General features: G+C 42.1%; 1 protein-coding gene across 14 annotated transcripts in view; it reads left to right on the forward strand.

The window, feature by feature from the left end:
• The window catches only part of RABGAP1L (RAB GTPase activating protein 1 like), a 759437-nt gene that overhangs the window by 713841 nt on the left and 18972 nt on the right, over positions 1-26624 (forward strand). For 11 of the 14 annotated variants that reach the window (XM_042975849.1, XM_042975851.1, XM_042975848.1 and 8 more), the window contains 2 exons: positions 10922-11014; positions 21422-21532. In XM_042975849.1, coding sequence (XP_042831783.1) covers positions 10922-11014; positions 21422-21532 — 204 coding nt within the window. Of the gene's footprint in view, positions 1-8130; positions 8559-10921; positions 11015-11207; positions 11512-17520; positions 17621-21421; positions 21533-26624 lie in introns of those variants that run through there. The other 3 variants (XM_042975863.1, XM_042975853.1, XM_042975866.1) reach the window with 3 other exon arrangements.

Consider the following 26624-nt stretch of genomic DNA (forward strand, 5'->3'; position numbering starts at 1 on the left):
GGAAACTATAAAAGAAGAGCTGTCAACATATGATAGTAAATAAATTACCTCCGGATATTATCTATTGATAGGAAAGCTCGAGCTTTTTATGGACCGAGGAGTTCCATAAAAATAGTATGCAAGATTAGATTCATAGGACTAGAGACAAGGAATTAGAAATGAACAGACAAGGGGTACCTGGGTGGCTGTCAGTTAGTTGTCTGACTCTTGCTTTTGGCTCAGGTCATGGTCTCACAGTTTGTGAGATAGAACCCCAAGTCTGGCTCTGCACTGGTGGCTTGGAGCCTGCTTGGAATTCTCTCTCTACCCCTCTCTCTCTGCCCCTCTTCCACTCATGCTTGTGTACTCTTTGTCTCTTTCTTTCTCTCTCTCTCTCAAAATAAATAAACTTAAAAAAGAAAAAGAACAGACAAGCATTTTCTATAAAATGCCACGGTTTCTGGGAATGCAAGCTGGTGCAGCCACTCTGGAAAACAGTATAGAGATTCCTCAAAATAAAAATAGAACTACCCTACGACCCAGCAATGGCACTACTAGGCATTTATCCACGGGATACAGGTGTGCTGTTTTGAAGGGACACATGCACCCCCATGTTTATAGCAGCACTATCAACAATAGCCAAAGCATGGAAAGAGCCCAAATGTCCATCGATGGATGAATGGATAAAGAAGATGTGGTATATATACAATGGAGTATTCCTCGGCAACCAAAAAGAATGAAATCTTGCCATTTGCAACTACGTGGATGGAACTGGAGGGTATTATGCTAAGTGAAATTAGAGAAAGACAAAAATCCTATGACTTCACTCATGAGGACTTTCAGAGACAAAACAGATGAACATAAGGGAAGGGAAACAAAAATAATATAAAAACAGGGAGGGGGACAAAACAGAAGAGACTCATAAATATGGAGAACAAACTGAGGGTTGCTGGAGGGGTTGTGAGAGGGGGGATGGGCTAAATAGGTAAGGGACATTAGGGAATCTACTCCTGAAATCATTGTTGCACCATATGCTAACTAATTTGGGTGTAAACAGAAAAAAAATCTGAAAAATAAAATGTCACGGTTTCTTAAAGTTACTATAACATTGGGAACAGGCAGCTTGTATGAGAATGTAGTAAAGAAATTAGAAATGGATATTTCAAAAGCTTTCATGATACTTTGATGAGCATGCTACATTCAGGAGTGAGCCATGAATGTTGGATAGTGACTCACATCATACAATTATTCATTAATGAGTCCAGGAACCTGTCACAGGTGTGTGCACCATTACACTTGAGTGATTGGAAAGCTGAACACGCCAGACGAGATGACAGCAGTGCGGCACTCAGGAAAAGAATGCCACGTAGTTTGATGTCTGTAAGCCTTGGGAGCTCTGTCAGTTACAAGAGAAAAGTACTTTCCTTGTCTCCACTGCCTTAAACCATTATATTCCTTCCTAGAATACAGATTGCCAGAGGTGGGGGATGAAATGGGTAAAAGGGGTCACAAAGTACGAACTTCCAGTTATAAAATAAAGAAGTTCTAGGGATGTAATGTACAGCATGGTGACTATAGTTAATAATACTCTAATGCTCATCTGAAAGCTGCTAAGAGAGTAGATCTTACAAGTTCTCATCACAGAAAAGTAATTCTTGTAACTGTATGGAGACGAATGTTAGACTTGCTGTGATCATTTTGCAGTATATACAGATCTTGAATCCTCATATCGTACATGTGAAACTAATATGTTATCTGTTAACTGTACCTTAATAAACGAATAATACAATTGGGGCGCCTGGGTGGCTCAGTCGGTTGAGCGTCCGACTTCGGCCCAGGTCGTGATCTCACGGTTTGTGAGTTCGAGCCCCGCACGGGCTTGCTGCAGTCAGCACAGAGCCTGCTGCGGATCTTCTGTCCCCCTCTCTTTCTGCCCCTTCCCTCCTTGTGATCTGTCTCTCAAAAATAAATAAATCTTTAAAAAACAAAGAATACAATTAGTAATCATTTATAGGCTCTTATGTTCTCTGAAGGTTCCCCCCACCAATCCTGTGGGGTAAAAATGTCATTGACTATGTTTCCCCTTCATCCTAGTGCTTAAAAGCTCAACAAGACTCAAAGTAGCTTCATTTGCTGAACACTGTGAAGAGGATTAAGTGAAGCCTCACAGGACATGGCCCTCTTCTCTTGACTCCTTCCCATCTATTTCTTCCCAGGAATTTAGGCCACTGCAAACTGACTGCTAGAATTCTGATCGCCGCTGATCCACTTTCTCTCCAGATTTTGACGGGTCCTTGCAGAACTAACTCTGAATTAGAAATTCTCAGCCCCCTGTACCCCAGGTCACCAAGAAATATGCTACCATAGTTATCTATTTGTTTCTCTCTCTAATGATTAATGTATTAAATGGGATCATTTATATTCATTCTAAGAAATTATCTGAAGTGAGCAAGAGTAATACATAATTTCTAGTACCTTTGGCTTATTGATTTTTAGGCACTCAGACTCCTGACCAGCCAGGAAAATATTAAAGAGATCCTAGCAGCCTTTTTATTTAAATAGTGGCTTACTGTGCCAGTATTTGCATCCATTAATAAATATTTTTGTGTCTTTCATCTTTGAAATAGAGAAGCAGATTCATCAAGCTTTGAATAATACATCTGACAAGTGACTAGCCCATTGTTAAAATTTAGCACAGGGGAAATGCTATTTTTTAATTGGTCAGGAAAGCTTACATAAACCAGTCATAATGAAAATCCTCCTCACTGGAGTGTGCCTTCCCCTCCCCCCAAAAGAATTTCTTCTTGATCACCCTTGTATCTTTTATGAACATATGTACTTATATGCCTTTTATTGCACTTGTAAAACTATATGGTAATTAGACACTTACTTGGCACTACATCAAGACTTTCAGCTTTTTTTTTTTTTTGATGTTTATTTATTTTTGAGAGAGAGAGAGCACGAGCTGGGGAGGGGCAGAGAGAGAGAGAGAGGGAGACACAGAATCTGAAACAGGCTCCAGGCTCTGAGCTGTCAGCACAGAGCCCCATGGGGGGCTCGAACCCACGAACTGTGAGATCATGACCCAGAGTCGGATGCTTAACCGACTGAGCCACCCAGGTGCACCAAGACTGTCAGCTTCTTGAGGAGCTTTGCCTTCATTGGTCCCAGGCAGTAGAGCAAAGTGGTTGAAGAGGGCAGAAACTGGAGGTAGATGGTGGCCTGGATCCCCGCTCTGACTCTCTGTTTACCAGTTGTTTGATCTTGGGAAAGTTACCTCTCTTCAATTCCCTTATTTGTAAAATCTAAATAATACCTCACAGAGTTGTTGAGAGGCTTAAATATATAATTTTCTAAATTATAGCTTTAAAAACGTTAGGGAATTCTTTGACATGCAGACACTCCATGTTTCTCTGAATGCCGGTTACTGCCGATCAAAAACAGCGCGGAAGGATGCAGACGTCAGAATGTACGAATGCAGCGCTGACTACCTCGAATGCCAGCCCAGGCCTCCCCTTGGCTTTCCCGAAGCACAGTCAGAGCCCTTCAGCACAAAACCCACTTTTTCTCAAGTGTCTACCCTTTGTGCCTCCCATTACCCAGTGTCCTCCCCTCCCTGTTCGGAAAGCTGTATTGGACATCCTAATTGTAACAATGACTGGAGGGCACTACCAGCATTTGATAGGTGACATCATAAGTGGGCCAAGGACACTCAGGGCTCAGAAACGGGAAGTGGAATCTAATACAACCCAAAATCTTTCCACCCAAAATGACAATAGTACTCCTACCTCGAGAAACCCTAGTAGCTCCTAGATTCTTTTCTCTACTTAAATTGGGAATCAACTTTTCACAAAACTGATGCACAATTACATAAGATCAGCCTGTGCCAGAAACCATGCCATGTACCTTGCAGAGTGTAGACCAGGTTGAAAATTCTCCACACATACAATCTGCTGTGTTGTGTCTCTTTCCTCTTTTCTGTGTGTGAGTTTCCCTTAGGTTAATGTGATGGGTGTGCTTCAAGTTTGTTACTTAAGAGTTCTAGTGGGGCGCCTGGGTGGCTCAATCAGTTGAGTGGCCAACTCCGCCTCAGGTCATGATCTCACAGTTCGTGGGTTCGAGCCCCGCGTCGGGCTCTGTGCTGACAGCTCAGAGCCTGGAGCCTGCTTCCGATTCTGTGTCTCCCTGTCTCTCTGACCCTCCCCCGTTCATGCTCTGTCTCACTCTGTCTCAAAAATAAATAAAACATTGAAAAGAAAAGTTCTATTATTCCATTATTTACAATTCAGACTTTAAGATCTGTGTTGTTTTAGGACTCCTAAACTCCTTAATGTATAAAGAGCACATTTGATAATTAGGAGATCCAACAAGATCATGTGTGTAAGAGAAGAAGTATGTTTTATTAAAAATAACTAATGTTGGGGCACCTGGGTGGCTCAATCGGTTGAGTGCCTGTCTTTGGCTCAGGTCATGATCTAATGGTTTGTGGGTTTGAGCCCCGCGTCAGGCTGTGCTGATAGTGTGGAGCCTGCTTGGGAGTCTCTATCTCCCTCTCTTTCTGCCCCTCCCAGCTTGCTCACTCTTTTTCTCTCTCTCTCAGAAATAAACATTAAAAAAAATTGGGGTGCCTGGGTGGCTCAGTTGGTTAAGTGACTCTCTTGATTTCAACTCAGGTCATGATCTCCTGGTTTGTGGGATTGAGCCCTGCATTGGGCTCCACACTGGGCATGGGGCCTGCTTAAGATTCTCTCCCTTTCTCTCTGCCCTTCTACCACTCATGCTATTTTTCTCTCAAAATAAATAAGCTTTTAAAATATTATTAAAATTTTTCAAAAAAATGACTAATGCACGTGAAATTTAAGTATTAATAAGGAGTACTCAAAATAATGTAATAAAAGTAAAGATAAGGCAATAGCCCAGCTAAGTGTGATTAGTGAGATAAAGATTATTAAGGCAAGTCCATCTAAAACTAGTTGATATATGGGTCACCTGGGTGGCTCAGTCAGTTAAGTGTCAAATTCTTGGTTTCGGCTCAGGTCATGATCTCATGGTTCATGAGTTTGAGCCCTGCATCAGGCTCAGTGCTGACGGTGCAGAGCCTGCTTGGGAATCTCTCTCTTTCCCTCTCTCTCTCTGTCCCGCTCCCACTCACATACACACACTCTCTCTCTCTCTTTCTCAAAATAAATAAACTTTAAAAAAATTAAATTAATTGACATACAACAAAAAATTATAAATCTATATATATATGCACATATTTTAATTCTATTAGAGTCATACATAAAAATAAGAAATATATGCTTTAGGGGGTGCCTGGGTGGCACAGTCGGCTAAGTGTCTGACTCTTGATTTCAGCTCAGGTCATGATTTCATTGTTTGTGAGATTGAGCCCCAAGTCGGGCTGATGGTGCAGAGCCTGCCTGGGATCCTCTCTCTCCCTCCCTCTCTGTCTGCCCCTCCCCTACTCACACTCTTTCTCTGTCAAAATGAATAAATAAGCACTTAAAAAATATATATGCTTTAGATGAAAAGAAGAGGGAGAGCATGGGAAAAGAAAGTTGAACATATTCTTTAGTCTTCCTCTCCTACATCTCTAACTGAGGCCAGCATGATGAACATTGAAAGAATAAAGCAAATTAGTAACTATTGTATTTTCTTCTTCCTGGTTATTGAAGGTCACCATGGAGCACTCCCCCACCATTCCCTTACCACCCCCTTTCCCTTAAGTTCATAAAGCTCTTTTCTGTATATTTCCCGATAACAGCTGAATAGAACCCATTTTTATCAGTAAATGGCAGGTGACTGCATTGGTGACCAGGACAGGAGTTAATAAAGCCTCTCCAGTGATTTAGTGTGATCGTCAGGGGAAGAGATGAAAAAGGCCCCTTGATTTAGTGCATGTCCTTCAAACTGCTGTTCATGAAATCATTTTAGAAGGTTTGAACAGGCATTTAAAAAACGGAATATGATAAAATGTAATAGGAAATATCAGCAGGCATTGTACAGATCCTTAGCAAAATCTGAGATTTAAGAAATACCACAACTAGTTGCCATCAGTGGTGAGCAGGAGAAGGCAGGAAAGGACTGAATGAGTCTACACACTGGTCTGGGGTGGAGTTTTTATCTTTTGCTTACTGCTATTCTGATACTTGTAACACAGGAGCTAACAGTATATGGTTTATTTTATGTTGACATAATTTGCAAATGGTTATAAAATGAAGGGGGCAGGGAAGTTTTTATCTTGCTTTCAGCGAAAGTGTAAATAAAAACTTTCAACTGAGTTTTGTTTATAAACACGTGGTAGCTCAGTCGATAGTGGTTACAACTTATAATATGTTGTATTGGTCTCCTACTGTCACCTAATTTAGAGACTTTAAAGAGCACAAACTTATGATTTTACAGTTCTGTAGAAGTCTGACAGGGTCTCACTAGGCTAAGATCAAGGTGTCAAAGGCGCTGCAGTCCTTTCTGAAGGCTGTCTTTGCCTTTTCTAGCTTCCAGAGGCTTCCAGAGGCCCCCATTCCTTCACTCAGGGACCTCTTCCTCCATCTTCAAAGCCAGCAATATTGAATTTCTTTGGCTTTTCTGCAATAGTCACATCTCCTCTGATTGAAGTCTGGAAAAGTTCTCCTCATTTAATGACTTTGTACGATTCCATTCAGTCCATCCAGAAAGTCCAAGATAATTTCCCCAAGCCAAGATCCTTGACCTCAATTACATCTACAAAATCCATTTTGCCATGTTAAGGTAGCATATTCCTAGGTTCTGGGGATCAGGGTACAGACTTCTTTGGGAGGCCATTTTTTTTTTTTTTTTTTTTGTCTATCATAGTTGTCTATATTGACTCTTGCTTCCAAAATATTTTTCTTGTAAAATAAATTTATGTAAGGAAATTAGTTGATTTAAGGAAAACATAGTAGAAAATGTGCTTGGACATGGCAAAAATAATGAAAATGGCATTCAAATGACTAAAGTTTGGGAAATACACTTCCCCTGACAGCCCAATACCAGAAGAGACTATAGGCCAGAGAGACGGGAGACCCGCCCAGATCCCAGTTGCTCTGCCACAACCAGCTGGGTCTGTCCAGCCTTCTCAGCCACATGGCTTCACTTTCTTCATCCTGAAGGTGGGGATTATACCAGCCAGACGGTCTCCAAAGGTCCTTCCACATCCAAATTCCTAATTCTATGTAAATGGTTATGTTATAAATTTAAATGTCAGGGTTAAATATATCATGAAATATATCTAAATGTCATGTACTATTCATAAGATTAAAACAAGGGTTCTGTTTTAAATGCTTGCTTCCCCAAATTTAGTTGTTAAGTCCAAAATGTCAGGCCTTGGCTGATTATTTCAATGATCGCTGTCATACTTGTGAGAGATTGTCTTGCCAGGGTTTTTCTATTCGAAGGTTGTTTGTTTTTAATAAACACCATTTTGAACTGGTGAATACTTTTATCATTGCTCTTATCAAACAATTGTGGATTTTTGGAGGACATTTCCTGAACTTAGCCAAATAGAGGGAGGGAGTATTAGGTAGAAGATGAACAGTTGGTGAAAGAAGTCTCCCAAATTAGGTAGACATTTAAAAGGATTGGTGATTCGGAGTGCCTGGGTGGCTTAGTCAGTTAAGTGTCTGACTTCGGCCCAGGTCGTGATCTCACGGTTTGTGGGTTCGAGCCCCACATCGGGCTGTGTGCTGACAGTGCAGAGCCTGCGTGGGATTCTCTCTTTCTCCCTCTGTCTCTCTCTCCCTCACTCTCTCTCTCAAAATAAATAAATAAACTCAAAAACTTAAAAGGATTGATGATTCTTCAAGTGCACACTTATGTTAAAAACATTTAACAAGGGGAAAGATACCTCTACTACTCTTGAGATAATAAGTTGTTTCAGTTCTGGTAATTCTTGATGACTTTCTGTTCTTTTAATTAAAACTACATATTAAGGAGGTATTTATTCCTTTCTCTGCTAAGAAAACCTTCAAGCTCAATATTATATTCCCTAAAATAAAATCAATTTTGTCCTGAAATGCAGTTTGAAAAAACTGTGACAGGCTGTGTTCTTTGATTATCTCGTAAATAACAGTTTCATATCAGCTCACCTTCCTCCTGCCCCCACTCCTCTTTCATTTTGTGCCAATCACAGGTGGATGCTCAGTATCACCCCGCAGCACAAGATAAATAAGCTTGGAAGGTTTCCTAGCAACATATTGTTCTGGGAACCTGCTCTGTTTCCCTGAACTCGATGAAGCCAAATATCTTAGAATCTCAGCCAGATGGGCAAGGATGAGATTATTGAGGGTGTTTAATGCATTTTTAAAAAAATTTCACATTGAAATGAACCTTTTAACATAAGTAGCAAGATTGACTTTTAAAGGGATACTTTTTTACGTGAAAAAAAATTCTGTAGCACTTGGAATTTGAGAAATATGGTTTTAGAAGAAATGCTCTTTGAAGCACGCTTACAATGTGTCATCCAGTCATTGGTGACTGGATCCATCGTAGAACCGGCTGGGAAATACTTCCACATAGGACTGCTGTTCAGTTGCAGAAATCCTGACTTACTTCCCATCTTGAAGGTAAATGGCCGAGGGAGGAAGCACCCTCCTTACAGAACTCCCTTCTCCCCTTGAGCCTGCTCCCGGGAATGCCCAAAACACCTGTCCCTGCTTGAAGCTCTGAGACCTTCTTCTTCCCTTTTGCCTCGACTCCAGGGCTACCAGTGCTGGAGATTTGCCAGTTCATTTTAAGAGGCTGGTTTTGGGTTTTGGAGTGTATGATTAATAACACACAGGGGAAAGAAACCTAGAGGAAATGGAGGCTCCCTATTAAAGTCAAGAAAAAAATCATGTTGCTGCTGTTTTGTTGGCACACGACCATGTATGTTTTCCTGGTTTGTCTGATGCGCTTGAGGCCACACGGCCGGCAGGTGGTGCTTCCCTCTCTTTTGCACTCTGGTTGGTCGGGTGGACTGTTGAAGGTCTCTGGAGATGGAGTAAGACAAAATCCGTTTCTCCTGACACTTGCCAGCAGTGGTTTTGCGATTCAGTGACACCCTGAAAAACGTCCTTACTTCTTGCCCGACTGGGGAGATATTCCCCCATCAGCCAGATGAATGTTGTCATCATGTGGTTGTTGAATTATGACAATCCACTGTCTCAAATTTGGACTGAGTTTGTGCAACTTCCCAGGTGTGGTAAGAAGCAGGTAATTCCAGTATTTCAGAGTGCTCCTGGATGGAACAGAAGAGTTAGAGTAAGATGGGGCAGGACACATGGCGTCTCTGCTTTGTATTTAACACATTCTCTGGCCAGATTCTCACACACTAATTACATGTTTTTTAAATACCATATTTTGAACTTGACGAGAAACGCTCTATTGAGAGAACCTCGTCTGGGCCAATGTCTTAAATGGGTATCATGACACAGTGACTTAAGTAGGTGTCATGACAGTTACTGAGGAGCATCAACGCACATCCCTGCCTTCAAGTTCCTAAGAATCTAGAAAAATAACACATTTGTTATCTTTAAAAAAAATTAGGCAAACCTTTTCTTCCTCTCAAGTCACTTACTTGAAGACCTAAACATTGAATAAAGATTTTGATGTTGAAAGGAATTCTATCATTTTGATTGTTCAAGGAAAGCCTAAAAGTAGACTTAATCTGTTATATGGAATATAAGAGGTTATAATACGTTAATTTTATTGAATACTTTAAAAAAACGTTTAAAAAATATCCAGGAACTGGGGCACCTGGGTAGCTCAGTCAGTTAAGCATCTGACTTCGGCCCAGGTCATGATCTCATGGTTCGTGAGTTTAAGCCCCCATCGGGCTCTGTGCTGACAGTGCAGAGCCTGGAGCCCGCTTCGGATTCTATGTCTCCCTCTCTCTCTGTCCCTGCCCTGCCCCTACTCACACTCTGTCTCTGTCTCTCTCAAAAATAAATAAACATTAAAAATAATAATAATAATAATAAATATCCAGGAACCACACAATATTTTAGATACTTTGCCTGTGTTACAGCATTTAATTCTCCTGACAGACATTTTGAAGGAGAAATGTATTTGCCTGGCATATTACAGATGAAGAAATTCAGGCTAAGAGAGGTTAAGTACCTGTTTGCCAAGAGGTTTCATAGTTAATAATAAAAAAAAAAGGTAGGCATTCAGACTTTGATCCATCTAGTGCCAAATTCTATGACCTTTATACTATGTTAAGTTTATTTGTTTATTTTTAGAATTTGAAGATTCTGTAAGATCTAGTCTTTTTCCAGTAAACAGACTACTGTCTTTTAAAGATGACACAATTGTAGCAAGAAATAGATGAGTCGTTTAGATGATTTTCTATTATCTTATTACAGCACAATGATTCTGTTATTTCTTGGGAGTTTTCAGTGACAAACTTTAGAATCTTCTTTCTCGCTGGATGGTATATTGACTATTTAAATATGTTTTTGTTGCTCAGTTTTTTTATTTTTATAAAATAATTTTCATTTTTAACCTGGTAGAAGGCTATGAATGAATGTTACTTAAAAGTCTTTAGAGTTAATAGCACTGTTAAATACATTTACAAGAAAAGTTGTGACGTTAACAATATTGCAGAACAGAAATGGACGGACTGTAGCCCATGTTTGTAAATAAAGTGTTGTTGGAATACAGCCACTCTGATTTGTTTATGTGTCACTTGTGGCAGCTTTTTGTGCAGTAACAACAGAGTAGGGAAGCCGTGACCTAGACTATGTGGCCCACCAAGCCTAAAATACACTATCTGGACCTTTACAGAAAAAGGTTGCAGATTCTTGCTCTAGAGTCTAGACTTCTTCCCCCTCTCCTTTGAGTTGGGTGTGCTCCATTAGAATGCCAGAGACTTAAGTGGGAAACACATCAGAAAATGTTTTCCTAAAGAATCGCCTTGTCTAACGTGCTTTTTCTCTAATCCCTGCAGGTACCGACCAAGAAACTGAAGAAATATGAGAAAGAATATCAGACAATGCGAGAGAGTCAGCTGCAACAAGAAGACCCGATGGATAGATACAAGGTATGGGCGGCAGGGGTCACCCGTCAGAGCAAAGTGCCTTCTGCACCCTAAGGTCGCAGTAAGTGTGGCAAGTTCAGTGTCCTCTGCTCCCTTTTGATTGACTTAGATGCTCTCTGACCATGATAAATGTCCAGGTATGTTTTCATTTCAGGAAACTCTTGAGTAGCCAACCATAATATTTCTTTTCTTTCAGTTTGTATATTTGTAGGAAACTCCACCTGTTGCATTTATACTGGGAGTCTTCATAAGAAGCTGAGAGAAAGAGAGGGGAAAAAGAAAGAAAGTGGCTATCGACTACTTTCAAAAATGAGAAAAAAAGGAAAATGGCAAAGTACTGTTTTAGCTGTGCGTGGTCACATCCACAAAGACTGTTAGAAGGTGAACTGTTCCAAGACTGGCACCAGAATGTTTCAGACTTTCCTCTGTCTGTGGCAAATGTTAAAAATACAAACTCATTTGGAAGGAAAAATAAAACCCACAAAGGTTAATGGAGCACAGTATTGGTGTTTGTTGCAACATTTATTTCTACAAATTTATGAGAAACAAGTGACATTTCACTACAGTATGCAGTTTCAGAATCAGAGTGATTTCAATTTAATATCTTAGTTAACTGTAGTATTTTATTTTCCACGGGGCCATTCACAGAGATCCATCTCTTCAGTGGTAATTAGCAGCACTGTTCCCATGATGCAGTGTTGGGGAAACACTGATTTTGAACTTATTTTTTCCAACTGTAATATTATTGTCCCTTGAACATGTTTTTAATTCCTCAGATTCCTACAGGTGCATAATGGTTCCCTCCCTCTGCATGTCAGTGACATTAGGATTAGAGAATATTGCATTTTCACACAGAGCATCACCAATGCCAGAATAGCCTACCAAATAATATACCGGGGTCGCATTGTCAGATCGCCCACAACAGGGTGACTTGTACCTCTGTGACTCCGGTTGCCTTTATGTGGTCGGAAACACATGGGCCGCTGTAGTCACAGAACGGCTTGTCCTCGCTGCTGAACTGAATAGCGCGGGGGTGGGGGGCTCGGAGTGGGGTGTGGCGGCAGCAGTATGTGGATTTTGTGGTCAGGCCTGAGTTCAAATCCTGGCTTTCAAAAAACAAAAACACCATCGTAGGATTTGGAATCCACATTAGGGGTTTCGATATCTACCCTGTTGTTCAGCAGCTTGGGCTGTTAGTGAACTTCTTCCTCCTCTGTAAAGCATGTAGCTTAGGCATTTCCTTGAATGACTTGTAAAGATGAGGGATTTTGTGTCTCAAGTACCTAGCACATGGTTGGTGTTCGATAAATGGTTGTTATTAGCCTCACTAGGCCAACCCAGCTGTGACTAGAGTCATAGCCCCTTTGGGGGTCTGTTCCTCCAGTCCCCCACTTCCCTATTTCACATTTCTCCCAAGTAGTATTGCTGCCCCATAACCTGACGTCTCTCTCCTTGTTTCTCGAACTGGCTACAGGAGTGATAATAAGATTCCCCCGTACTGCTGTGGCAGATAACTGTTAACACTTCAGGTGCTCACAGAATACAGTTTGCAGCTAATTCCCACCACCACCACCTCCCAATAAAACCAGTTTTCACGTAGCTCATGTAGCATGCTGCTTTAAAAAGGCTTGAAGCAGTAATTATAAAATATTCTTAAGGATCCAAAACGAAGCCCTCCTACTGCTTGTATCATTCTAATTTTCTTAGTTGCCATCAAATAAAATCTGGGAAGAATGCTTTAAAATAGAAGAGAGGAAAATGAAAGACTCAAGTTATATATTTAAAATCCGTCTGGGGCTGAACTTGGTATTGCTTCTTTAATCCTTTTTGTGTCAGAGTAGATCTATACAAACGGCACAAGGCTTATTATGTTTTAAAAAGTACTTATCACACATTAAGACCGTTAGTGTGGGCCAGTTTTACTGAGGGACCAAAGTGAAATTAAACTTTTTGTTTTTGCTTTGAAAACAGATACTACTTTTAACTTTGAGTGTTATGGCCTGTTCTTTGTACACATAGCAGATACCCTCTATAGCTATTTATTTTGTATTATTGTAATAGCTTGTCAGTACATCTAATATTTCTATACCCCTTTAATAATAGCTAAACATTTATATTGGCGATATACTTGATAAAGTTATAGTCCTCAAACTATAATCACATTTTCAAGGTGACAGTTAACAACATAGTTTCCAACCATTAACAGATTTGTTCTTTCAGATAGGCAGTTAAGAAGCTAGTGAAAATTACCTGAAAGTAGGAAAGTGTTCTAGGAAATACCACTTAGCATCTTCTGACTTTAGTCCAGTCAAGAATAAGATCTGTGTCCCCGGCATGAGCACTTTATAATTCATAGATCTTGGGCTGGGAACCTAGTGTTGTGTAAATTCTAAAGAATAATTTAGAAGCATCATTATGGGCATCCAGCCAGAAGTCCTACCTGCCAGCTCACTAACAACCCCTCCTCACCCATGAAGATCCATATTGCTTAAAATGCCACGTCTACCCCCTAGCTTACTCTATGGCAAGGGAGTTAGGAAAGTTGTGTCACTTTTTTTTAAGGGCCCATAAATGTCATACATACAATAAAATATTCTGAGAGATTTTTCAGTTTGATGCTGTTTCTCTCGGCAAACAAAAAAGGCTCTTGCGTGGAAGCCAGAGATGGGATTAAAGACTCAACAATGAGGAGGTCACATTCTGGCTGTGTCCAAATATGTGTTTTGTGTCTATTTTTATGGCATATGCAGATATCTACATTTTCATGTTATGTCACCAAACACACCTGAATCTAACACTGAAATCTCAACCACAAAGAAAGAGATGAATTATGTTGGTGTAAGTTTAAATTTTAGAACCCCTAAACACAAAAATCTTCTGGAATTAGGCGAGTGGTGATGGTCATACAGCTTTCTGAATATACCAAAACCACTGAATTGTGCATTTTAAAAAGATGAATGTATATTATATGAATTACATCTCAAAAAGAAAAAATAATCCCCAAGTAAAATGTTTCAAGAAGATTGACATCCAGCCCGCCATCTTCTTTTCATAGATCCCAAGTGACACCAGAGGTGCCTATACAGAAGCCATACTTACAGGAGGGAGATCTTTCTGTCCAATTTGGAGCTAATTAATGACTATAAATCCTGTGTGTGCTCCTATTTATAGGGGAAAGTGGGTGGAATATTCATTTTTGTACATAAATATATATGCACCCATACATAAACCTATACAAATATGTGCACACGGTGGGCCACCTGGTGTTGGCTTCAGTTTGCGTTTGAAACTCAGCTGTATCATGACTTCCTATGGTCTCTGGTGTAGCTGCTCTGCTTATCTTCATGACTAGATTCCAAGACACAAAAAAGAAACTTTATTGCGAGAAGAATATAGAACATTTATTCTAAACGTCTTTTATTGTCCTTCTTAAGTTTGACCTGGACAAATTTGTGCAGTGGTATTTATCTACTCTGAGACGTTGGTTTGTAAATTAATTTATTTCAAGTGAAGTGAAATTCAGACTGAAGGTTTGTCCATAGAAATACGTCATCTACATTTTCATTTTCATGCAAGCCCCCAGAAAACAAACGAATATGTGTAGCTGTTTTAGTATATTTTAAAATTTAGTAGCCAAGCCCCTAATAAGTAATTACCAACTCCAGGAATTATAATACTATTTTCAGTTTTAAGGAGATGACTTGTTTCTGTTGAGGGAAAGTTAGTTTTCTAACAATGTAATCTACTGACAGCACCTTTTAGAGAACTGCAGCCTTCATCTACTTCTGGAAGATGGGATGCTTTTCTTGTTTAATTAAAGAACTACCTGCACAAATGTGGGTTAAGCCTTAAAAAGCACAGCTAATTAATTGAATTCAGCGAGTCTCCCAAAGCATAATGAAGATTATGTTATCACCTATTTGAGATGAGCAACTCCTAGAAGGAATCAGGAATGCTCAAACTCTCTTGAGTTGGGACACAGAGTATTATCTGTCATTTCTAATTGAAGTATCTTAGCCATGTTTAGTATAATTAAATTTAGAATGTTTCATTTCTTTCATGAGGTTAGAAATAGTAATTCTCTTACCAAAGTGTAACTCAAACAGGAAGAAAATAATTCCTCCAAGTGTACAAAAAGTTTGTCTTGCACGTACTAATTTTTGTAGATCAGTCGTCCCTACATGTAATTTTGTTTTATTTTTTTTTTTAACGTTTATTTATTATTGAGAGACAGAGAGAGACAGAGCATGAGCATGGGAGGGGCAGAGAGAGAGGGAGACACAGAATCCGAAGCAGGCTCCAGGCTCTGAGCTGTCAGCACAGACCCCGACGCGGGGCTCAAACTCAAAACCCGCGAGATCACCACCTGAGCTGAAGTCGGACGCTTTACTGACTGAGCCACCCAGGCATCCCATCCCTGCATGTAATTTAAAATTAAACTAAACTATTTAATTATACTTGGAAGAAACAATACAAAAATATGAAGTGAAGCTTACTTGTACTTACATTATTTGCCATCCTTCCATAGCTAATGAAATAACAGACAAGTTACCACTTTTGTTTTTAACTTGTCAAGTGAAGTTTAAATTTTGCTAGACTTCTAACCTGGGGGGGGGGGCGGGGGGATGGTTCTCCTTTCTCTTACTGTGTTGGGCATTTCCTTACAGTCAAGATAAGCGAATCCATCTTTGAAAAATGTTTTTCTATCAATGAAAATAAACATATTTTGTTAGTTTTCCTCATTACCGAGACTGTCACTGGCTTTTGGAAATATTTATGTTTATGAAATAATGTGCTTTTAATGAGTAGTAATAGTCAAGAGCATGGTTTCCATCTGCCTGTGATAACTTCCTGATAAACTTCAGAAGGCTGCCACTCATTTTGAGCATGGATAATCCAGTGAACTCATTGTTGTAAGACGGTGGAAATTGCCAGCCTAAGCCCTGTTGAGGATTCTTGAGCAAACTGGCTAAGAAGGAACAGGTGGTTTCTGATGATGCCTGTTCGCTGATTGAGTTATACCTACTACTTGAGGAAAGCAAAAATGTTATGCATATTAAGAATCTCTAAGTAGGCTTATTGATGACCTCCAGAATGAATTCTCCAAAAAATGTATTCCATTTTTAGTAAGTTTTGCTTCCTGTTAAAGTAGTAGTACCTGAGAAAAATTGCGTCACACTGACACGTTTTGACATTATCGGTAAGCCGTTTTCTTTTTTAGAATTTGATTTGTATGCTAGAGCAGGGATCTGCAAACTATGGCCCGTGGGACACATCGGCCCACGGCCTGTTTTTGTAAATAAAATTTTATTGGAACACAGCCACACCCCTTGTTTATTAATCATCGTCTAGGACTGCTTTTGCACAACAGTGGCAGAGTTTGAGTAGTCTCAACAAAGACCATGTGGCCTGCAAATCCTACAGTGCTTAGTGTCTGACCATTTACATGAAAAGTTTGTTGACCCCTGTGCTAGAGTATAATCTAAGACTGGTTTTTTAAATGCTGGAAAAACTGCAGTCTGGTTAGCCAACTGCCAGTTAGTTATTACTGACGAGATTTTGTTTTTAGTTTGACATTTAAATTTTTAAAAATTTCTACCGGAATGATAAAATAAGATATTATGGGTAAAGGGAGAGTGTAAAATGATTTCAGATATCCAGATTTTTCTCTCTCAAATCTTCATTTGCAGACAGCGTAGACATTGAAACATTTATCTGTAGGCATTTGTCTTTGGATGTCAAAAAGCTGTTTGCTGAGGTGGGATGCTGATAATTATCAACTCTGGAAAGAATTACCCAAAGGAAAATACGTGAGAGTGGAGTGCGTTGTTGCAAATAAAACTGTGTTGGATCTTTTAGGAAAACATTTCCTCCTGACCCTTAAATGTCTCTAAAAACATGTGCCAAGAATTCATTCTAGCAGCAGACGACACACCCAAAATGCTGAGCTTGAGTCCACGGAGCTGCCTCTTTCCCCGTCACTTTTTCCTGTAAGGCTTAGTTTATTTTCTTCTGAATGCCGGTTCACATTTCCCTGGTTTCTCACGGAATAAATGACGTTCCCCATCCCTCGTCCCGCCTCACCCACCGCCCAGCCCCCAAGACGCAGAAGACCACTAGAAACGTTCCCCTCCCTGGCCATTTCATTCTGTTGCCTGAAGATGAACTGTTCGGCAAGGCTTCTGACCTTGTCACAGGAGGAAGTTCCTCCCACCCAGCTTTGGTAACACGGTCTAAACAACTCACACCGGAGCGGCTGATAGTTCCACAGGCAGCGTTTCCATCAGCACGCGAACTGCAGATGGCAGCGTGGACAGGGAGGGGCTTCGTCTTCCTGAGTTGAGACTTGCCCACTGGCTGCCTCGAGTGTCCTTTCTTCCAGCGAATGTTTGCAGTCAGAGAGAGAGCTTGGAGTAAATGACACTCTCAGGAAAAACAAAATAGCAAAACGGCCTCGACAGGGGTCTGCTGTTGTGACTGCCGTTTGGTAAATGTATCAGTAGGTGTGCAATTTCATTGGATATTCTGTTTTGTTTTGTTTTGTTTTGTTTTTCAATTGTCTTTGTACCTATGATTGAGAACGGTAGTTGGTCTATGACTGTTGAGGAGGTAAGTTTTTTTGTTTCTTTTTTTTTTTAAATCTGTGTGTGTGTCTGTGATACCGGCGTCTGTCTGTCTGAAAAATGCAGTATCCTCCTCCCAGAAGTTACTGAGCAAACTTGCCCGGCTGTTCGGCTCCCATGCCAGGCGGGGGAGGGCACCGAGGAGGACAGCGTCGTCCGCCTTCTGTTCAGGTGATGTCGGGGTGTGCAGGACGGAGGACGTTTCCAGCGGGTGCGGTGTGAGGGTTCCGGGTTCTGTAGGCGGCGTCTCCCGCAGGCTTCTCGGAGCGGAGAGGGGAGCCGTCTGCCTGCGGGGCCGACCGGCTGGGCACCGCTGGGCACAGCTGCCGGCGCGAACCAGGCTCCCGGCTGACCCCCCGGGCGCTGGCGGGCGGGCCGCCCTCGGGGACATCGCAGGATGAACCTGGCCCGTCCAGACGGAACTTTCTGCTCCGTCGGGGCAGCAAGGCGAACCGTTTGGCGCCTCAGTCAGTTGCGGGGAACACAAGCTTTGGCCCCTCGGGAAGGGCTGCCACAGACAGCCGAGCAAGAAAGCCGGCTGGACCCCTTGGTGAGCGCGGGCCGGGCCCCGCGCAGGGACCCTCCACCTCCCCGGGGAGCGGTGCCTCTGCGGTGCAGGGAGGACTTTGGAGGACGATGCTGCATTTTCGGCCCCACGGCTTGCTTTCCCACGTGTCTGCGCGCAGCGCGGGCATCACCTTCCCACTGTGCTGCTTGCTGTGTGCCACACGCCCAACTGAAGCTTCTGCTAAAGCCGAGCCAGCAGGTGCGCCCCTGAGGCGGCTGTGCTTCCTAGGGACCCTTAGACGCTCACAGCTCCCCCCAGGTCTGCCCCTGGCCACCGCCTCCACCCCCGTGACGCGGCCGCGTGCCACAGGCGCAGTAAGGGGAACTTTCCGGTCAGCACTCCGGCGGAGCTCCTGGCTCTTCTCAGATAACATCAGGCGTCAGGCCTTTATCTCCAAGCAGCGGTGAAGTACCACCTGCTGCATCTTGAAAATACTTGGAACAGAGGGCTCTTCCCTGTGCGATTTCCTCTGCAGGTTATTTGCACTCCCCCGGAAGCGTATGTCGCTGTGACCTGAAAAACTGGTAGCTGCCACGTGGTCACTGGTGGTAAATGACTGTAACCTAAGTGAGAGTTGAGCGGACTCTGCAGTTTGGAATCCCGCAAGTAGGATTTCAGTGGGAACCGGACGCCTAATTCAGGAATCGGCATCAGAGTAGCATCCCTGTGGTCTCTCGGAGGGACTGGTCAAGAAAGAGAAAAATCGCTCCTGGGCCCCAGCGGTCTGCTTTGTGAACTATATTGTGAAGAAAAGGGGCTCGGTATTGCTGCTTGTTCCCCGTGAGGAGGACACGGATTGGAAAAGTTTCCGAAACCCCCCTGCCCCGCTTTTTTTATATATAATTCTCAGCTTTCTACAGATATGCAAGTTGGTTCCACGAAAAGGAGGGATATTTAGACAAATCAGGGTAAAAGACTAAGTCTCTGGCCTCCGCTAGAATTTGGATTGCTTCAGCAACGGTCGAAAGATTGAGCTGTAGATGCCCATGATATATATATATATATATATATATATATATATATATATATATTAGTGTCTCCTTTTATTACACTTCTGTGGAGGTTAGAACTTCTATAGATCGAGGGGACCGCCAGAATTTGATGAGTGCAGTGTGCCCTACAAATACGTACACTGTCTTTGCAGGGATATCTTAGGAAAGCGTTCCTGGCAAGGCCATGCATTGGGGAGGTTACATTGTATCTTGGTCAAAAAACGAAGATCCAGTGTGGTTTCCGGTAGAATATGAGCTTCTAACAGGAGTGGACTTTTAAAAAGTTCTCATTTGGGCATTTTATCCTTTTCAACGGAATTGAAATTCCGAATGATTTTTAATTTTTTTAAACAACATTTTAAACACCTGTGTTGTGTATTCATTGTAGAAAACTTAGAAACGTTTGTAAAGTACAAAGGCAACCATAAAAATAAATCTACCTACAATTAATAGTGTTATTTATGTTGTTAGGAAAATGAGATTTTCTGGTTGTCTTTTTTACTTCTGTAAGGTGGCTTAAGCATTTCTTTCATCATTAGATATTTTTCCCTTAATTTTAACACTGCATGGAATTCTATTATGAATTTATTTAAAAGTATTTAAGAGATTTTGAACTGTTTTTATCTTCTTCCATAGATTTCTTTTTCAGAAATGTTTTGGTGGGGCGCCTGGGTGGCTCAGTCAGTTGAGCGTCCGACTCTTGCTTTTGGCTCAGGTCGTGATCTCAAGGTTCTTGAGTTTAAGCCTTGAGTTGGGCTCTGCGCTGACAGCTTGGAGCCTGTGTGGGATTCTCTCTCTCCCTCGCTCTCTGCCCCTCCCCCGCTCGTACTCTATCTGTCCCTCTCAAAATAAATAAACAAACATTAAAAAAATGTTTTGGCATTCCCCAGCTATCCCACTCTTCCTTTTCCAAAAGAGAAGACAGAAATAGACCCTGCTGGCTAGTTCTAGTCAACACGCAGGTTCGTCCTTTGACCTCCCCGCTGACCCTGCCGGGGGGACCCTCTACCTCCATGAAAGTCTTGGGCTCTGCCCTCACCATCGGTTTCTTAGCCCTTCTTTAAAAAACAAAAAGAAAAACAGCAACTAGGCTCTCTTTTTCCCATGTAACCAATCCTGGCTTGTTCTGTGGAAGATAAGAGCCATCCACCCCACACGCTGTGCTGTGACACGCTATCTTCCGGGGCATAGATGAGTCTTCTGGCTGTGTGGCACTGCTTTGTCTGAGTTTCTGCCGCCCTTGCAGAAAACACCATTAGGAGTATAAATCTGAAAAACAGGAAGGTCTCATCACATTGAAGTCTTTCCTGTCAGCTCTCTGAATCTCCTGTAACTGCTAACAGTAGCAAAAACAAAAACAAAAACAAAAAATCACTTTTGATACTTTGGAGTGGAAGACAGTAAATTGCCCTTCTGAAAATCGACGTGAACGTACAGAATGTAACTTGGACCTTTCATCATATAACTTTTTTTCAGATTTTTCCTGGGGAGTTCAAGAGGAAAAAAAAAAAAAAAAACAGCCCAGTGATTTCTTTTACGCAGAACCTCTTAATCTGAAGTTTTAAAAAACACTCAAACAAATATTTAGAGACACTGTCGTAAGGACTGTTGCTCTTTACAAATAGAAAAACTGGTGTTCAGGAAGCTATTTTTACCCCAAGAATGGAAATGTCCGTTGATAGCAAAGTCACCAACCCCTATCCTGATTCTGGAGTTAGTGCTCTTAATTAAATATATTCCATGAATTTGAACTCTGATACTAGACAGACGACTTGAAGAAATGTCTAGAGGTTCCCCCCATTTCACCCCTTCTATGTTGTGCCGTTTCCTTTGAGGTCAAGGGTGGGATTATTGTGCATGTCTCAAACAGAGAAGGGCCCGTGTCTGTGCTCTGGGTCTAGATGAAAATGTCACAGGACTGGGGATATGTGGGGAGATTTTGCCTTTTGTGGCACGTGTTTTATAACGAAGCCTTTTCTAAGGGTGCCTGTAAGGGACAGTTGCAAGTCTCACCGGGTAGAGAACCGCATCTGCACTGCTAGCTTGACTCACTGTCGTTTCCCAGACAGCAGCCCTGCGTCCCTGTGCCACTCGTGCCTTCTCCTTTCTTCACCTTCAGAGGTTCACTTTGTTGTCGTTGGCTTGTGTTTCCTCCCCAGCCCCCTTGGCCTCTGCTAGTACGTCCAGGTGCTAATGCCCACCTCTGGCTGTCGCTCTTTTCCTGCAGAGGGAGAACCGGAGACTACAGGAGGCCAGCATGAGGCTGGAACAGGAGAACGATGACCTCGCCCATGAACTGGTCACCAGCAAAATTGCTCTGCGAAACGACTTGGATCAGGTAAACTTGGTTGACCTCCCACCGTGACGACCTCCTCAAGGGCGAGGACTGAGTGGCGCCCACCACAGTCCCGCCGGGGCTCACGCTGTGCTTGATACCGACTTGGCTGCCTGTTGGTTGGAGGGACGGGCGATGGGGCGGGAGGGGGCAACTTGTGCTGATGGGAGAGGGCGGGAGACGCGGAGCCTTTGAGAACAGAGGGTTTGGGCTATTTCCAAACAGCATGTGCGACGTAGTTTTTTTATAACTCTCAACTTCTCTGGTGTCTCTTCTCTTCATTGGTACTTTTCCTAAGCCGAGGGCTGCCAGCATAATTACCCGGAGATATCAGTCACCAAGAGTATACGGATGCCCTTCAAACATTGGAGGGCACTTCTTTTTGTGGAACAAAAAGAATTCTCAGCTACAATAACTGTGAAGATTTTATATGAAGTGTGTACATTAAGACGTATGTCTTGTTGGATTGGGAGGCATTCTGGTGGCTACTAAGGGCCAAGGCCGCCTGGGTGTGAATCCTGGCATTACCGTTTACTAACCCCATGACCCTGGGTGGTTCGGACCCTGCCTGTGGGTTTTGAATAAGGCAAAGCACTTGAGCAGTGTGCGTTCCAAAAATGTCAGCTGTTGCTAGAAGACCTTAAATCGTTCAGCTTCCCTGGTTCTTTCCACCATTACCGACAGCTTTAGGACTTCCTGTTTTCCATTGCTAGTGTTTTCTTTTTTTTTTATTTTTTAAATTTTTTTATTTTTTAAATTTTTTTATTTTTTTTAACATTTATTTATTTTTGAGACAAGAGACAGACAAAGCATGAACGGGGGAGGGGCAGAGAGAGAGGAAGACACAGAATCGGAAGCAGGCTCCAGGCTCTGGGCCATCAGCCCAGAGCCTGATGCGGGGCTCGAACTCACGGACTGCGAGATCGTGACCTGAGCTGAAGTCGGACGCTCAACCGACTGAGCCACCCAGGCGCCCCAGCATTGCTAGTGTTTTCAACGATAGTTGGCAAGATGGAAGGAGTCTTGTGCAGATTTAAAATTATCCCTCTTTTCTGACTTAAAAAGTGATTACTCCCAACAAATGGTGCCAGGGTCAGAAAAACTGAGCCTTATACTGTTGAACCTGTAAAAAAAACAGAGGTGTTACTTGTGTTCTAACTGCTTATTGACAACATTTAAAATACACACCTAATGGTATGAATATGATTAAATGTTTGAGATGGAAGGAGTTTGTTAAATGTTTACAAATGGTCCCTGCCTCAACTCCTTGTTCCCATACTAATTTTGCGGTTCCAAAGTTTCAGCCACAGGAAGATGGGCAATAAGATGACTATTAAGGAAAATCGTGCTAAAGGGGGAGAAGGGGAAGCTGAAGGAATCCACACTAGACAGAGTTTAAAAATAAAACAGAAACTCTGCTTGGGGACACAGGATGTAGAAGGTGGAAAAGCAGCCTGGTTAAGGGGTGGGGGCGGGGTGGCCCCTTTCACCGCAGAACTGCTCAGCCAGGCTGTTGGGAAGTTATTAGAGATGGCGTGAAAAACGTGTGAGTAGGAGAGCCAGAACCAAAGAAGACAGAGGGCCTCCGTTCCATCAGGGCTATAACCAGCCTGACCTTGGCTGGTACATTTTTGTATTAATGAGACTCTATGGTGGTGAGTCAGTACTGTGATGAAATTCTTGTTTCATATTAGCTCTCCTAACAGCCTGACTCACATTTGATTCTGTCATTTTGAGTCTTGTATCCATTAATAGTTTTCTTACGATGGATAGCTAAATGAAAAAGCGCTCTAAGCAGTTGGGCTCTGCGGGGATGTGGTGAGATTCACTAGAGAGAGTTGTACATTGAAAGTTGTGCGGGAAGTGTATTTGATATTCTCTATCAAGCCCTTAAACGGATTAAGAAGTAATGAAATGAAATATCCACTGAGTGTCTACTATGCACCGAGGACTCTATTTAGGACTTTCATAGCATTAGCTTATTTAATCTCGCTAATGACTTGGCTCCATCAAGCAGGGATTATTTTAATCTTACATTTAAAAATGAGGAAAATGACATATACACTCTGACTTGGAAAACCATGCTAACAAAACAGAGACCTGATCAGAAATATGTGTGCAAGATTGTTAACTACTGGGTCACTTGGAAGAATAAAAAGTGGAAATAATGCCTATGTCCAATAGAAGGGAAGAACGAAAGTATATCTGTAAAATGTCTTTTTGGAATTGTTCTTCAAAACAGGGAAGATGATATAATAATATTTTTGTAAAACCATATATTTATCTGTATATAATGCTTGCATCTAAATAGCAAGGGATATGGCTGGCATAGGGCAGTCATGTTAGGAAAGAAAGCTGAAATATACTTCAAAAGGAAAAACGCCTACAAGAAAATACATCAAAATATTAGTACTAGATATCTCTGGGTGATAAGAGTAAATCTAATTTGGGGTGCCTGGGTGGCTCTGTCGGTTAGGTGTCCAACTTCAGCTCATGTCATGATCTCACACTTTGTGAGTTCAGGCCCCACATCTGGCTCTCTGCTGTCAGTACAGAGCCCACTTTAGACCCCCTGTCCCCCCACCTCTCTCTCTCTCTCTCTCTCTTTCTCTCTCTCTCTCTCTCTCTTTCTCTTTCTCTCTCTCTCTCTCTCTCTCTCTCTCTCTCTCTCTCTCTCTCTTTCTCTGCCCCTCTCCCACTTGGGCTCACGTTCTCAAAAATAAACATTAAAAAAAAAAGTAAATTTGGGGCACCTGAGTGGCTCAGTCGGTTAAGCATCTGACTTCGGCTCAGGTCATGACTTCGCGGTTTGTGAGTTTGAGCCCCACCCCGGGCTCTGTGTTGACAGCTCGGAGCCTGGAGCCTGTTTCGGATTCTGTCTCCTTCTGTCTCTACCTCTCCCCCACTTGTGCTCTGTCTCTCTCTATCAAAAATAAATAAATGTAGGGGCACCTGGGTGGCTCAGTCGGTTGAGCGGCCGACTTTGGCTCAGGTCATGATCTCGCGGTCCGTGAGTTCGAGCCCTGCATCGGGCTCTTGTGCTGACAGCTCAGAGCCTGGAGCCTGTTTCAGATTCTGTGTCTCCCTCTCTCTGACCCTCCCCTGTTCATGCTCTGTCTCTCCCTGTCTCAAAAATAAATAAAACGTCAAGAAAAAAAATTCAAAAATAAATAAATGTAATAAAAAAAATTTTTTTAAGAGTTAATTTAATTTTTACATTCATCTTTATACATTTTTTTCAGTTATTTTATCTTTTATAAGACCTTAAATACTTAACCACCCTTGGTTAAGTAATAATATGCATTATACCATTTAAAAAAAATTTTTTTCATGTTTATTTATTTATTTTGAGAAAGAGCTCGATCAGGGGAGGGGCAAAGAGAGGGGAAGACACAGGATCTGAAGCTGGTTCCAGGCCCTGAGCTGTCAGCACAGAGCCGGATGTGGGGTCGAACTCACAAACTGTGAGATCATGACCTGAGCTGAAGTTGGAGGCTTAACCAACTGAGCCACCCAGGTGCTCCTATACCTTTTTAATAATCAGAAAAATATATATTACTTAAAAAATATTGCACCACCAAGAAAATCCTTTTTGTGGATCAGTCTGGAAAGACTGCTACATGGACACTCCTGAAATAATTGACTATTGAGCACCTGGGTAGATAGCTCATGTAGATACTCGATTCTAGTCCCTGAAGAAAAGATTCCTTGGTTCCTTCATTTTTGCCTCTTTCTCTTATTTCCTCCCTTTTTAAAAGAGTAAGACCTGGCCCCTGCCTGTTGAAACTTATTACCTAAGTGAAAGAATTTAAAAACTGCTATTTCATGCATATTTCCTCCTAACATCTGATTTTGCCATTTCTGCCTGAGTGGGGTTTATTTGCCTGTCAAAAAGCTGTCTGTGCAGTTTAGGTGTCCTGCCCCCCACCCCCCACCCCCAGCCAGGAAGGGCACCAGCCGCACAGAGAAAGCCCAAGACCCGCCCCCCCTTCACCTGCTTCACCCCGTACTTTTCCATTCTCACTTTTATCCAAATCCAATCTCTTCATTAAAATAGCAAAACCTGGGCAGACATTAAACAAACACGAAAGCAGATTGTATTCAAGACAATATGTAAAGCAAACAAGCACTAATTTGGTAATTAGGTGTTCTTTAAAATAAATTATTCCTGGGGCTCCAGGGTGGCTCAGTCGGTTGAGTGTCCGACTTCGGCTCAGATCATGATCTCAAGGCTCGTGAGTTCTAGCCCCGCGTCGGGCTCCGTGCTGACAGCTCAGAGCCTGGAACCTGCTTCATATCCTGGGTCTCCCTCTCTCTCTCTGCCCCTCTCCTCATGCTGTCTCTCTCTGTTTCTCAAAAATAAGTAAACATTAAAAAAAAATTTTTTTAATAAATAAGTAAATAAATTATTCCTTACCCGTGTCATTTTAGTGCCGGCTTTGGGCACCCTGGACACCTGGGCTCTTCATTTTCTCTCTGACACAGCTTTCTGTTTTGACAACTTGCCCTCCATCAGGCTCTTGAAATATGGACTCCTCAGCGATTAACGGTGTAGAAAGATACAACATCTCCATTTCAGTTTCAGTCGCTGCCTGCCTTCAAGCCCTTCCTGTCATTTCTTGTTCCCAGGGAACAAACAGAAGAGACATACCCAGTAGAAGACCATGCCTAGTCCTTCTAAACAGAGCAAGTTCCGTGTTAGACCAGAAGATCCATGTAATGAGTGGCAAAGTCTTTTGTTTTGTTTTAAATTGGACAAGTGGCTTGGCTAGTTCTTTGAGAAATCGGGTCTGGAAGATCCTCATCCCTGATGTGAGAGCTGAACCTTTTGGTCAGGTTATTGGTGGACTTGTGATTAAATCACAAGTCCTCTCTTATGTAGGTCGTAGAAGCCTTAGGTAGCAAGTAGAAGTCTCCACATCAATAAGGCGTTATAAGATGTGGGCAAGTGATTAGAAGACTTAATAGTGACAATAATCTTAACAAATTATGGTGAAGGTTTTACAGTTTGAGTTCAAAGATAGAATTTGAGTATCTGTTTAGTATTACGTTCCTTGAGATTCATTTAACATTCAGGATGACTTCTACTCAAGTA

The sequence above is a fragment of the Panthera tigris genome, chromosome F3 (genome assembly GCF_018350195.1).
Source record: "Panthera tigris isolate Pti1 chromosome F3, P.tigris_Pti1_mat1.1, whole genome shotgun sequence".
NCBI lineage: Eukaryota > Metazoa > Chordata > Mammalia > Carnivora > Felidae > Panthera > Panthera tigris.